General features: G+C 44.9%; 1 protein-coding gene across 1 annotated transcript in view; it reads right to left on the bottom strand.

The window, feature by feature from the left end:
* The window catches only part of LOC127050896 (maestro heat-like repeat-containing protein family member 2B), a 35,192-nt gene extending 22,797 nt beyond the window's left edge, over window positions 1-12,395 (bottom strand). The window contains exons 1-13 of the mRNA XM_050952540.1: window positions 12,220-12,395; window positions 11,410-11,554; window positions 10,903-10,943; window positions 10,436-10,577; window positions 9,067-9,119; window positions 6,477-6,584; window positions 6,005-6,124; window positions 5,647-5,769; window positions 4,365-4,517; window positions 2,217-2,339; window positions 1,749-1,828; window positions 850-985; window positions 587-682 (exon numbers count right to left, since the gene is read on the bottom strand). Of these exons, the coding sequence (XP_050808497.1) occupies window positions 587-682; window positions 850-985; window positions 1,749-1,828; window positions 2,217-2,339; window positions 4,365-4,517; window positions 5,647-5,769; window positions 6,005-6,124; window positions 6,477-6,584; window positions 9,067-9,119; window positions 10,436-10,577; window positions 10,903-10,943; window positions 11,410-11,554; window positions 12,220-12,228 (1,329 nt within the window). The 5' untranslated portion in view covers window positions 12,229-12,395. The remainder of the gene's footprint in view (window positions 1-586; window positions 683-849; window positions 986-1,748; window positions 1,829-2,216; window positions 2,340-4,364; window positions 4,518-5,646; window positions 5,770-6,004; window positions 6,125-6,476; window positions 6,585-9,066; window positions 9,120-10,435; window positions 10,578-10,902; window positions 10,944-11,409; window positions 11,555-12,219) is intronic.
* Window positions 12,396-12,881: the final 486 nt, after the last annotated feature.

The raw sequence follows: 12,881 nt of genomic DNA, 5'->3' as shown, positions 1-12,881 counted from the left end.
TGTCTGCTGCTGTGGTCTGTTTCCTGGGCAACTTCTCCCATGTTGAATGGCAAAATGACAGAGAGGAGCATTTCTTTTTATTAATTTGAATAAGAGCAGAGAAGTCCCCCCAGCCCAGCTCCTTTTACAACTTCATTTTTATACTGAAGGTGCATCAAACTCCCCACCCCTCAGCTCTTCACAATATTCTGTCCATGTCTGAGGAACAGGAAGTCTCCTCTGAATGAGTTTCCATACAGGGGGCCTAACTCAACATTCATGAATTCCTCTTACAAGAAGTGATCAGTTTCAACTGGTTCTCTTGGATTTGGCTACTGCAGGGGTGATTTTCTTGCCACTCCAAGTAGTGTCAATGACACTGTAAGAACTTGGTCCCAATCCAGCCCTGGCATGAAATGCCAAAGCTTCCATGGATTTCAGTGGGGCACATGCCCGCTTAGCCCGGGAAGAATTTGGTGCTTTCTCCCTAAAATTCACTCCATTGTGGAAAATTCCTCCACAACTGAAGCTTGACCCCCTAAATCGCCAACTCTTCCCTGCTGTAACACGAGAAACAATCTCCACCACGGTTCAATGGTCTACTCACTTCAAACATTTCCTGGAACCAGTTGGTGGTTGGTTCTTCCTCCAGCAAAGTCTCCATTAGCTTGTCAAGGGCTTCCAAGGACCTCACGTAGAGTGACTGAAACCAGAAGAGAAGGAGTGAGGCTCAGCACAGATCATTTGTGTGTGTGGGCCGGGGAAAGCTAACCATGCCTTGCCAGGGAGGCCATGTGTCACTGCCATCACCCAGTGCCGGCTGGCCAGAAATACAGTGGATGGTGCCAGAGGAGAATTGTTGTCACGTACTTCTATAAGCAGAGCATCCTTTGCTGTCTCGCTTTCCTTTTTCATCATCTCTAAAGGAGGAAGGGGAAATAAACTTTTGAAGCACTGATCAAGGAGCTCACGGTTTCCCTCCAAGGTCAGAGATGGTTTGAGTTTGCTGTCAGAAGAAAGATAGAGAGAAAAGTCATGCATTAGACTCAGTACCACCAACAAGGAAAAGAATTGGGTCCAATGACTAGTGAGCGTCCCAATCTAGAACCCCAAGTGCAAACAACACTTCACTTTGCACTTCTATTAAGTATTGGCTCATCTAGAAGTCAAGCTAAAACTTCAAGTCCCCTTTTTAGAGAAACCCACAAGCTTCCCTCCCCCTGCCAGCTAGCCAGACACTTCCCTCCCCATCTGAACTCTGCTCCATTGTACTGCATACCCCACAACCTCCAATCTCGTGTCTTTCGAGCACAAGCCTCTGAATGGACACATTCAAATCCTTGAGAACTGAAGTCCTGCTGGTGAGCAGCATTTGAGCCATAGGGCCACCCAGAGGATTCAGGGGGCCTGGGGTCTTCGACGACGGGGAATTGCCACTGAAGACCCAGCACTTCGGCGGTGGGTCCTAGGGCGGAAGGACCCCCCGCCGCCGGATTGCCGCCGAAGACCTGGAGCTGCAGAAACTCCAGGGGCCTGGGCCCCGTGAGAGTTTTCCAGGGCCCTCGGAGTAAAGGACCCCGCTCCAGGGGCCCTGAAAAACTCTCATGGGGGCTCCTGCGGGGCCTGGGGCAAATTGCCTCACTTGCTTCCCCTGGGTGGCCCTGCTGAGCCAAACCCTGCAGGCATTAGACTGCTCCCAACCTGACACTCATCAATTAACAAATAAGAAGGCATCACAGTGCCAGGAAATGTGGCAGAAAATAGCCTACCTCAGATGTCCAATGGCAAGAATTGCCTTGTAGCGAACTGGAGATGCCAGGGAATCCAGTGGTTCTTTTTTAATGAAGTCCTGAAATGCATGAATAGGGACATCAAAAATGGGAAATGGATTTGAAAGGCAGAGAGGCTGTCCTCTCACCCCCCAAAACAGGGCCATCTGCCAGACTTGGAACAAACAGACACTGTACTCAGCAGGTTCTCTGCCTCAGAAATGAACCGTAGGGCCATTTTCAGGCTATACAGAGGACAGAAAGAGAACTCACAAGACACAAGCCATTCCTTCCAGTTACAGCCCACAAGATGTCAGCATCCCTGCCAAGCTCAGAGTGGATCCCGCATCCTAGGTGCCATGCAGGTAGCCCATGAGACTGCAGTAGTACAATCACAGCCAATGGATAAAATAACATCCCCCTGGAAAACCAGTCTTATTACATTACAACAAACGCCTAATCACTCACCAGCATGTAGCCAAGGAGCTCCAGTTTGTAAGAGAATTCAAACTCCTGGGAGTCTCTGGTCTCCAAGATGGCACAGCTAATCTCCATGACATTGTGGATGAAGGTTAATTTTAGGTACATGTCCTACATAATCCAGAAGGAGAAACAAGAGGATGTGGATGAGAACCTGAGAGAAGAACCACAGTCCAGAAGATAAAGATCAGGAATTAAATCTAGCCTCAGGGAAGGAGAGAGGTGCCCGCAGACCCCGGAAGGTAGAGGACTCTGGCTCTGCATCCACCTCAGAAGAAGAGAAAACCCAGGTTCAGATAAAAAAATCCAGGTCCATTTACACCAGAGCAGCCAGGACTCCTGCTTGATGTAGCAAGGAAACCAAGCTCTATGCAATTTAAACAAGCAACTTGTGTACAGAAAATGCAAAAGATGAGGGCAGATTATTTACAATGTACCTTGTTTGCAACAGTGATGCCCATCTGTCATAAACAGATAGCTAAGGGTTAATGTTCTTTTACCTGTAAAGGGTTAACATAGGGAACCAAACACCTGACCAGAGGACCAATCAGGAAACAAGACTTTTTCAAATCTGGCTGGAGGGAAGTTTTGGGGTGTGAGTTCTTTGTCTTTGTCTTGGGTCTGACCCTCTCGGCTCTGAGAGTGAGTTTTCTATCTCCAGGCTTTCTAATTTTCTAATTACAAGTTGTAAGTACAAGGATAGTAAGACAATAGGTTTATATTGTTTTTCTTTTGTATTTACATGTGTGTAGTTGCTGGAATGTTTTAAATTGTATTCTTTTTGGATAAGGCCGTTTATTCATTTATTTCCTTTAAGCAATTGACCCTGTATATTGTCATCTTATTACAGAGACCATTTTATGTCCTTTTTTCATTCTTTTTATATAAAGCTTTCTTTTTAAGACCTGTTGGAGTTTTTCTTTAGTGGGGACTCCAGGGAATTGAGTCTGCAGCTCACCAGGGAATTGGTGGGAGGAAGAAGTCAGGGGGAAAATCTCTCTGTGTTAGATTTATTAAGCCTGACTTTGCATACACTCTGGGTGAGGGGGGAAGAGAGATTAGCTCTCTCGGTACTTGTGTTTCCAGGACTGGAAACAGGGAGGGTAGAATCCCTTTGTTTAGATTCACGGAGCTTGCTTCTGTATATCTCTCCAGGAACCCAGGAAGGGAACACCTGGAGGGGAGGAGGGGGAAGGGAAATGGTTTATTCCCCTTTGTTGTGAGACTCAAGGAATCTGAGTCTTGGGGTCCCCCAGGGAAGGTTTTGGGGAGACCACAGTGAGCTAGGCACTGTATAATTCTTAGCTGGTGGCAGCGATACCAGGTCCAAGCTGGTACCTAAGCTGGGAGGTTTTCATGCTAACACCCATATTTTGGACGCTAAAGTCCACATCTGGGAAAAAATGTTATGACACATCATCTGAAAAACAAAATGCAAAACAGCTATTAGCAATGTAGATAGTCCCACATAACACACAACCTCAAAACGTCCTAGCTGGTGAATATGGAGCAGAGAGAAATCACTATTGTTAAATCTTCCAAAAGGCAGGAAATGTATCCAGAGGGGGTATTCCGCAGAGGTCGGTATCAGGGGCCATCCTCCGTAATATTTGCATTTGTGAACAACTGGAAGATCTCAGTTTGGTTCAACTGTTTTTGGCAATGCCTAAGTGAGAGTCTCAGTTAGACAAGGCAGAACTGAATGGCAAAGTCTCGTGGAGAGGTTGCACTGAGATGAGAGTCAGGACCAGCAGTCAGACACCTGGGGAACAGAAATAATGGAGCACACAGACAAACAAGAAGACAGATAAGAGGTAAGGGAAGTAGTGAGTCCAAGAAACAGTGTGACAGCAAATCAACTAAATACAGGCTAGCACTAGTCTCTCTTGGGTAGTAAAAGATAGAGCTAGATACACAACCATATTAGGGGAGTTAGAGTGTTATTCTGAATAGCCTGAGTGTCACTGCATCTGAATTACTGTGTAGCTGGGGTCTACAGAATTTCAGAAGAATATAGAAAACTAGAGAAAATACAAAAAAGAGCAACAAAAATGATACAACATGTGACAGCTCACGCTCTATCCATTACAGTTTTAAATCTGAGTTCTGTGACACTTATTACGCAAAAGCTCTTACCTGACAACTGGTTCTGTAATGGAGAAGGATGTTCCCTGTGATGTCTGCCTCTACTCGGGAGAGAAGCTGGTCTTTTGGAGCATGGACAGCCACGCTGCTGTAGGTCAGCATCAAGGTGCTGAGAGTCTTGCCTCTTTTCCCCCGGTGGTAGCCCTAGACAATCAGAAAGTTCTTCTGATTCCTTTTGCTTTGGAATTCTGATCTGCTGCTGACCAAGGAATTCCCCACAGCAGGAATAGCAGCTTGCACTTGCAAAGCTCTTTTCAGCCAAAGATCTCAAACCACTTGCAAAAAGTATTTAAGCAATATAATAACTGTGAGGTGTGGAGAGATTAGTATCTCCATCATTCCCACTAGGTAACTCTGACACAGAGAGCCTAAAATGCTGAACCTACAGGAGTGAAGTACACGGGAGCTTAGTCATTGACACTGGTGGGTACAAGATCAGGTGCTACACGTCTCGCCTAAGGCTGCACAGTGAGTAAATGGCAGAGCCAGCAGTGGAAGCCCAGAGGCCTAGTCTCCTACTCTAGCCTCTAGATCAGTGGTTTTTAACCAGGGCTATTTGTGTATCCCTGAGGGTCTGCAGAGGTCTTCCAAGGGGTTTATCAACTCATCTAGATATTTGCCTAGTTTTATAGCAGACTACAAAGAATGCAAGTACAATATTTATATTTCAGTTGATTTATTTTATAATTACATGGTCAAAATGAGAAAATAAGCTATTTTCAGTAATAATGTGCTATGATACTTTTTAATAATTTTATGCCTGATTTTGTAAGCAAGTAGTTTTTAAGTGAGGTGAAATTTGGGATACACAAGACAAATCAGACTCCTGAAAGCGGTACACTAATCTGGACAGGTTGAGAACCACTGCTCTAAATCAGATGTTCCATAATTGTCATCCATAGACAATGGATGGTGGTCTACCTAAAGCAGGTTGCTTGGCCACATGTTGCTTGCAACACCTCCTCATTTCCAGCTACTAACTGGGATTAAAAAAAATGCTAAAAAGACCTTAAATGCTTTTCCATGCAAGCCACTGAGGTAGTTCCCACACATTGTGCATGGGAGGGGTGCTCAAGCCATGAGACATCAGATGATAAAATCATTTGCGAGAACCCCAGCTCCAGATTGTGCTTCTCTCTGCTTAACTGCAGGCATCACGTAGAACGCATACACTGGGGGACAATGCTAGCTGACCAGAGGAGACACTACCCCAGAGCTGCTGCCCCTGCTTTAGAGGGAGAGGAAGTTTGAGAGAACCCCCTGGCTCCTTTACCTTCAGGCGGCTGATGAACCCAGAAACCTTAACCTTGCTCATTGCAGCCCCAAACTCCTGAAGTGCGTTCAAGGTGAGGTCCAGATGGCTCTCAGCAGAGAATGCGAGGATGGAAATGACTCCCTGTCACCCAAGAAAAATACTGGTTAGGATCTAACCCACGAGTCCATTCCTTTCACCTGGAGTGGTGTAAAGCGCCAGTCAGGCGTGAGACACATGGGGAGCGGGGCCTGAGTGAAATAGCAATGAAGAGGCTATGAAGCGAAATGGCATCTGTCCCAGGCCAACTCAGAGCTGAGCCCCACAGGGAGCATTCAGGGTTTACTTGGTAAAGTGGGGAGAGGGACAGAGTCCTCACCTGTCTCTCAGGGACTTCCATATAATCTGTTGTTGTCAGAAATTGCTGAAGCTGTGATTTAACATGGACCAGGTCCTGACAAACTGCCAAGGATGTTCCTAGCGCCTTATACAGGAAACTCTGAAAGAAAGAAACCAGCACCGAGATATCAGTAACACAACGTGCCTGTCAGTACAGACCCAGCTCAGCAACACTCAGGAAGGAACAAGATAGCCAAGTCCAAGCACCCATACTGCAGAAACATCCCATCATCTAGCCCAGCCAGAGAACCAACAATGCAGCACAGACAAGCAGCCTGTCCAAGCAAATATTGGAAGGGCAGGGGGGCAAGAAAGCAGGGAACAAGTAAAAACAAATTGTATATGCAGAATAAAATAGAAAGTAATGAAGCCTTGAGAGAAGCCTTAAGCAGCCTCCCCCTCAGAATTTAAAGGGAAATTAACTAGAAACGAAGCCTTAACAGAGAACAAACCTTCTCATTGGAGGGGCTGGCGTAGCCGGCCATCTGCTGGCTCAACTCAAGGCTTATCTGCCTGCTCCAGGCACTGTCGTCTATCATCTCCAGAGATGTTCTTAGGAACTGAGTGTAAAACAAGAGTTAAAGCAGATGGTTCATTGCAAGAATTTGGGGGTTGTTGTGGGGTGTGTGTTTGTTTGTTTGGTGTTTTTTTTCCTTCCTTGTTCTCTCTTGTAAACTTTCCAATATTCAGGTGTCATGGGAAGATTATTTCCCTATTGAGAACTATAAACATCGACAACCCAGACTTCCTCTGCTGTTGTTCTTTAACCTTTGCCTGATGATTCCTCTCAGTCTCCAAACCCAGATGGACAGAGTATTGGAGAATGAGATGGCGCCAAGAAATCTGACCATTGAGGAGTGATTTTATAGTGGATGGAGGATGAGTCTAATGAACTTTGAACAAAGGGACCTGGACTACAAAGGACCAGGAACCTTCTCTGAAGTGCTCTGGACCCTTTATGCCACGTCCCCAGGGTTGTGAGGTACCTCACTACCACCTGCCCTTAGCATGAGGAAGCCTTCTCTGTGCTCTGCCAGCCACAGGAAACACAAACACGTCCTTTTCACCCCATCCAGCTAAGCAATCGGTACAGTCCAACCGCCGAGCCCTCTCTGCAGCCCCACAACGTCCAGCGCCTGTTCCACTGGATACTCACAGAATTCATAGGCTTGCTACAGACCACCTTACCAGTTTCACCTCAGAGTCACCGCTCCATTTCACACACTTAGATACATTTATAGTGAAAACAAGCAGAGTTCAATTCACAAAGATCAGAGAGTTGAGAAGGAGCAAGTAAAATTAATGTAAACAAATGGTTACATCAAAATAAAATCATAACACACTTCTAGAGCTTATACCTGGATAACCAAACATTCCCCTGTCTCACAAAGGATAGCTCCCCCAAATCCCTCTCCCAGCATGAAACACCCAGACCAAAGGTGATCCTCCATTCAGAAGACAAGCCAGCTGGCAGTTCGTCCAATAGGTGAAGGATACCTGGTGCCGGATATCTCTGGACCTCCAGATAGGGTTCCAAGCATCCATTGTCTTCACTTGTAAACAGGGTACCCCCTATTGTTTGTTTGTTTTTCTTGTATCAAATCTCCTCTGGAGACTTCGCAATCACTTGATTAGAATTTTCCTCTATTGATTAGCATCCACTGTGAATAAATATTCTGTCTACATACAGCCATTCAGGCAGATAAGCATCTCCGGCCTGAAAGAAACTTGTTTATCACTTTCTGGTGACCAGCCTCAACTCACACACCTTAAAAGCATCAATTTCAGTATACAACCATAACATCTTATATATTCTCCATCCAGTCACTGTGCAATGATTATGATGAGCCGTGTGGCGCAGGTATCCAGCAAAGGCTTCACATGACACCCTTTGATTATATAGAGATCAGATCCTGGGAATCCTGTGGCCTAAGTCAGTGGGCACCCAAAGGACCTGGGGTCACACCATCAACTCCCTTTGAAGTCAGCCAGAGGTTAGTAACTCTCAGCACTTTGCTGTTTCAGGCCTGAATTTTGAACAGCAGCCAGAAAATATCAGAAACCTCATAAGAAAACCTAATCTGATTTGATTTTTTAGCCCAAAGAATTTCAAATAAGGCTGGGATCTGGAATGGGAAATTCTAGAGTGTAATCCAACCCCAAATGGAACTCCAAACCTTCTGGGGCGTATTTATCACTAGGTCCCTTCCTTTCATTTTCAGCACTTGCCATAAAAATGTTCCTTGTCTGGATTTACATGAGGCTGTAAATTGCTCTTTCTGAACCAGAAAGGCTTCTTCATGAGATACAGTCACCAAACCCTGTCTTGTCTCTTTTCCTTTTTGGGTTTCTCATAGCAAATTTTCTTTTGAGTGGCAAAAAAAAAAAAAAAAAAAAAAAAAAAAAAAGAATCCTTTAGAGGTCCCCTAGTGGTGCATTAGCACCACAAGCATGTTGGTTTTCTGGTTAAGTTTTGTGTTGTTCCCAGTGGTAACACAGGAGTTATTTATAACTAGAGCTGGTTGAACAATGGTAACTTCATTTCACAAAACAAGTGGAATTCTTTTGTTTTCTTCATTTTTCAACACAAATGAAAAGTGAAAGAAACAAAAATATTTTGCTTTTCAAAATCAAAAAGGACCATTATTCAGTTCTTTGTTTTCCCCCTTTCCTTCCCTTTATACCTCGTCCCCAGGCCTTTCCTCCCCTCTTCCACTTTGTGACTGAAAAAGCCGGGGGTGGGGAGGGCAGGGGGAAGGAGACAAACAGGAAAGCAAATGAAAAAAAAACCCAAAACATCAACTTCCATTTTAAAAAACTGAACATTTTCCATTTGGGTTGTGGTTGTTTTGTTTTGTGTAAAAAAAAAAAAAATTGAAAATGTCCCATGAAAATAAAAAAGGCCAGTTTTCAGTGAACAAAATGAAATGGTCTGACCAGCTCTGTTTATAATGAATAGTTTATCACTAATATTTTCCCCAGCTGATACATTTGGAGGGGGGAGGGAGGGCTGTGACAATACAGCTGAAAGGTGTCTTGTACCTGAAGCAGCATGTGCTCCCACCGCGCACAGTCCAGGGAATTCTCTGTGTTTCCTATGAAGCAGGAGGCAAAACAATAATGTCACCTAGGTTAGCAAGAAGAGTCGTCCCAGGAATCTCCTTTGCAGTTAGTCCTTCGAAAACCCCTGCTCTGCCAAGCTGTAACATACCTGGGCTTTCAAGGCTAAATGGGACATACGCCAACATTCTTTGCTGGACCAACAGAAAGTATCATATTATGTACCCTGCTGGCATTGTTATTCAGGGTCAGTCAACCCACCAGGAGTGAGATACTCAGCACTCCCAATTCCTGTTGACTTTAATGGGAGCTGAGGGTACTTAGCATCTCACAAAACTCTTCAGCACATCAGAAGACTGGGCTTAATATGAAAACAAACTTTTCCTGTATAATAAGAGATTCTGGACTTGGTCCTAACTTGATGTAAATCGGTGTAGCTTCACTGAAGTCAATGGAATTATACTGATTTACATCAGCTGAGAATCTAGCCCTGTTTCTGAATGTCCAGCTCTAACCTACCCTTCTTTAATGTCGGCACAAGGTAGTACTGGAGACTCTGTACAGCAACAACCACTAGGGAAGAGACAGCTCATTTTTTAAATCTGTTTTTGAATATCAAACCTACCTGAACATTGTGGGGCTTGACAGTCATCAGAAACATATCGGGTTATGCTCCATGTAGGGTCTGTCATACTCCACAGAGACTATACTGGCAGAGCTACATCATTGGCGCTCTGCTGGCATAACCCCATAGTGTAGACACAGCCTACACTGACTGAGGAGGTCAATAGATTCATACCACTGTAAAATTGATGAAAGACATTATTAGGCCCCCAATACCTAGAGTCTACATAGGGCACCCACTTGGCCAACCTGGCTTTTATGGTTCAGGTTTCCTTACAGAAAGAAAAACTCTGGGTTTTTTAATTGAGTCACCCTTGAAAGTAAACATGGGGGTTAATTTTCAGAAAAATTCAGTTTGCAAAATCAGACTATATAGGTAACGCCAAAATATTTCACTAACCTCCAGCTTCACGCGTAATTCATCTTCCCAAACATTAACCTAGCAAAGGTGTGGGGGGAACTGCTGTAAAATTGCCATTCAGCTCAAACCTTCCCAGCCTGATTCTGCCCGGATTGAATTGGCCTCAGTGGATCAACTCTGGATTTACCCCAGTGGTTCACAGTTATCCAGATGAAGGAAAAGTGAGGGCCTAGAAGCCCAATTTCAATTCCCCACTGTTCCCACATACTGCAACAGGAATGGCACAACACATGTCCATACGAAGCTGCATTTTCTGGCTTCCCATCTATTCTCTATGGACCGCACTTGTCCTAACTAGCACTTTACCTTCAATGTACTGCACCAGAGATGGGATCTTTACTACCCACATCTCACCCACTGCTGCATGGATATTTTGGTGCAGGGCCTGTAGTAACTGCAAGGCAGCACATCCGTGTCCTTCTCCTGAATAAGGGGATGAGGCTACTACCTGCCAATGAGAGAGAAAGAACAGGCTAAGTTTTGTCAGCACAATACCAGTTTGGTCCTGAAGGAGAGAATAGTTCAGACTCTCTCATTGTGGAGACCGTACAATAGAGTTGTTGATTCTACTGCAGCGCCTTCCTGAAGAAGAAAGCATTCTAGCTAGTGTGAGGATCCAGAACAGTGTGTCTCAGGAGAGGGCAGAGACAGAGAGATCCAATCATACACATTCCTCAGCCTGTCTACAAGCATCTGGCTAGAAAACCTATTTTTATATAGTTAACTGTCCCACTTCATATTCCACAGAAAACCTATTCTCATGGTCTACTCACCAGGAGTCGTGCCAGCAGCCCCTGGGGTGTAGGGAGTTTCACTAGGGAAAGAAAGAGAATCTCATTAATTTTGCCAGGCTTTCAGAGAGTCCTGCTGATGTTATTCACCTAGCCATTCCCAACGTGCCCACCAGTGTTCAATGCAGCTGATCATAGCTTGCATTTCCATAGTGCTTTCAGTCTGAGCTTCTCCAAATGCTTTACAGACATGAATGAATTCCGCCTCACAGCACCTCTATCAGGTTGGCATTAATTACTCCTTCATGTCACAAGTGGGGAAGCTGAGAGAGAAAGATCAAGTGATTTCCCCAAGGTCACATCAGAATTTTGGTGGCAAGCTGGGAACAGAACCCACATTTCCTAGCTTCCTCCCATGGCCATGTTGCAATCACAAGACCATCCCTCATTTTAGCCTTCTCATTGCAGATGAGAGAACTGGAGCAGACTGAACCTGTTCATTTCATAGTGTGCCTGGAGAGAATAAATGAAAGAGTTTCTGTTATAAACCTGGTCCACCGTAGTCCAGGCAAGCAGCTTCTTCTCCTTCCTGCTGCTTTTTCTCAACCACTTCCCTAAGGCATCTGCAGAGAGGCTTCAAAGTGCCAGTGTACTCAGCTGGCACCACATATTCTAGAAGCCTTGGCCATAGCACCTGCAGAGAAGAGCGAGACTGTTCAGTACACAGCTATTTCCATTCCCCCACCTCCAGTATCCTGCTGTCTGAATCCCTCCCTCTCATGTAGCTTCTCCTTTTATTCATCACTGACCCTTCCCTTACCTATCACCTCATCTCTCTCTCCTCCCATCATCTCACTCTACCTGTCTGGTGCCCCCTCACTCTGTCTTTTAAATACACTGCCTTCTTTGGTGAGCAATTTGGCTCTCACTCAGAGATGAATCCTCCTTCCCTGCATTACAGCATTATGGAGCTATTTAGATAGCACCATCAACTCACCCAGAACTTTACAGACCTAGATAAGGCACACTCCCAGCCCTAAGATCTGTTCAAATCCAGGATCACCAAATCTAAAGATCAGAAGTATTCATGGAGGATCTAAGGGGGAGTTGCACTCAGACAGTGGAAAGAATGAAGAGAAGATCTCTGCAACATGATTTCTTCCAGTTAAATTGCTTTCTATCTTTTCTCTAATGTGAACCACTTACTCCATGATGAAGGGGTCACACCATCCCTGACATGAATTTGACATACTGTTCCTCCATTATGCTGAGTGTGCAAAAAGTTTCCTTGTGGGGAAGTACAAAGAATGTAAGGAAGAACGTCCCTATTTCAAGAAGCAGTAGCAACAGGTCACTTACTTGGGTCATTCCACTGACTGAGGTGTCCAGACATTGCAGGATGTCAATGCACAGGCTTTGGATAGTGTTTTCTTCCTGAATAGCCTGGGTGAGAAGTGTTGTACCCTGCTGTGAGATAGCTCTATGGAACTTATTAGCTAGTAGCAAGACACTGGCTACAGAATCAGTGTCCTTCTCTTACAAAGCCATCTTGAACATTGACCTATGCCTGCTTTCATATTGCACTGGAAGTGCACAACCATCTGAAGGGAAGGGAATAATAGAAACTCCTAACTGGTGGGTCAGATCCCAGGCTTAGGAAAACCCTCAAGTGAAGGGAATGATTCACTCAACACAAAAGAGTTTCCCCAACAGGGTTAGTTTTCTTTAAATTTGGAAAACTGTTTCATCTTTTTATCTCTGAGGAAAAACATTCAGACTCTGCCCAGTGGGAATCAATATGCAGAAGCAGGGGGATCCACTCTGTTTGTTCTGATGCCCCAACCAGCTTGGTCATTTCGTGTGTAGTGAGTGTGATTCTATCAACGGGCCTAATTCTCCTCTTACTTCACCAGACTAAATATTGATTGACTCTACTGATTTCAGTTTAAAGGAGAGCAAAACTGGCCCAATGAGAAAAAGCAGCCTTCCTTAAGATGGGTGTGGGTGTGGGTGTAAAAAAG

This window comes from Gopherus flavomarginatus, chromosome 5, assembly GCF_025201925.1.
Source record: "Gopherus flavomarginatus isolate rGopFla2 chromosome 5, rGopFla2.mat.asm, whole genome shotgun sequence".
Classification (NCBI taxonomy): Eukaryota; Metazoa; Chordata; order Testudines; family Testudinidae; genus Gopherus; species Gopherus flavomarginatus.
Note: the sequence above shows the minus strand (reverse complement) of the source record. Positions and strands in the feature narration are given on the sequence as shown.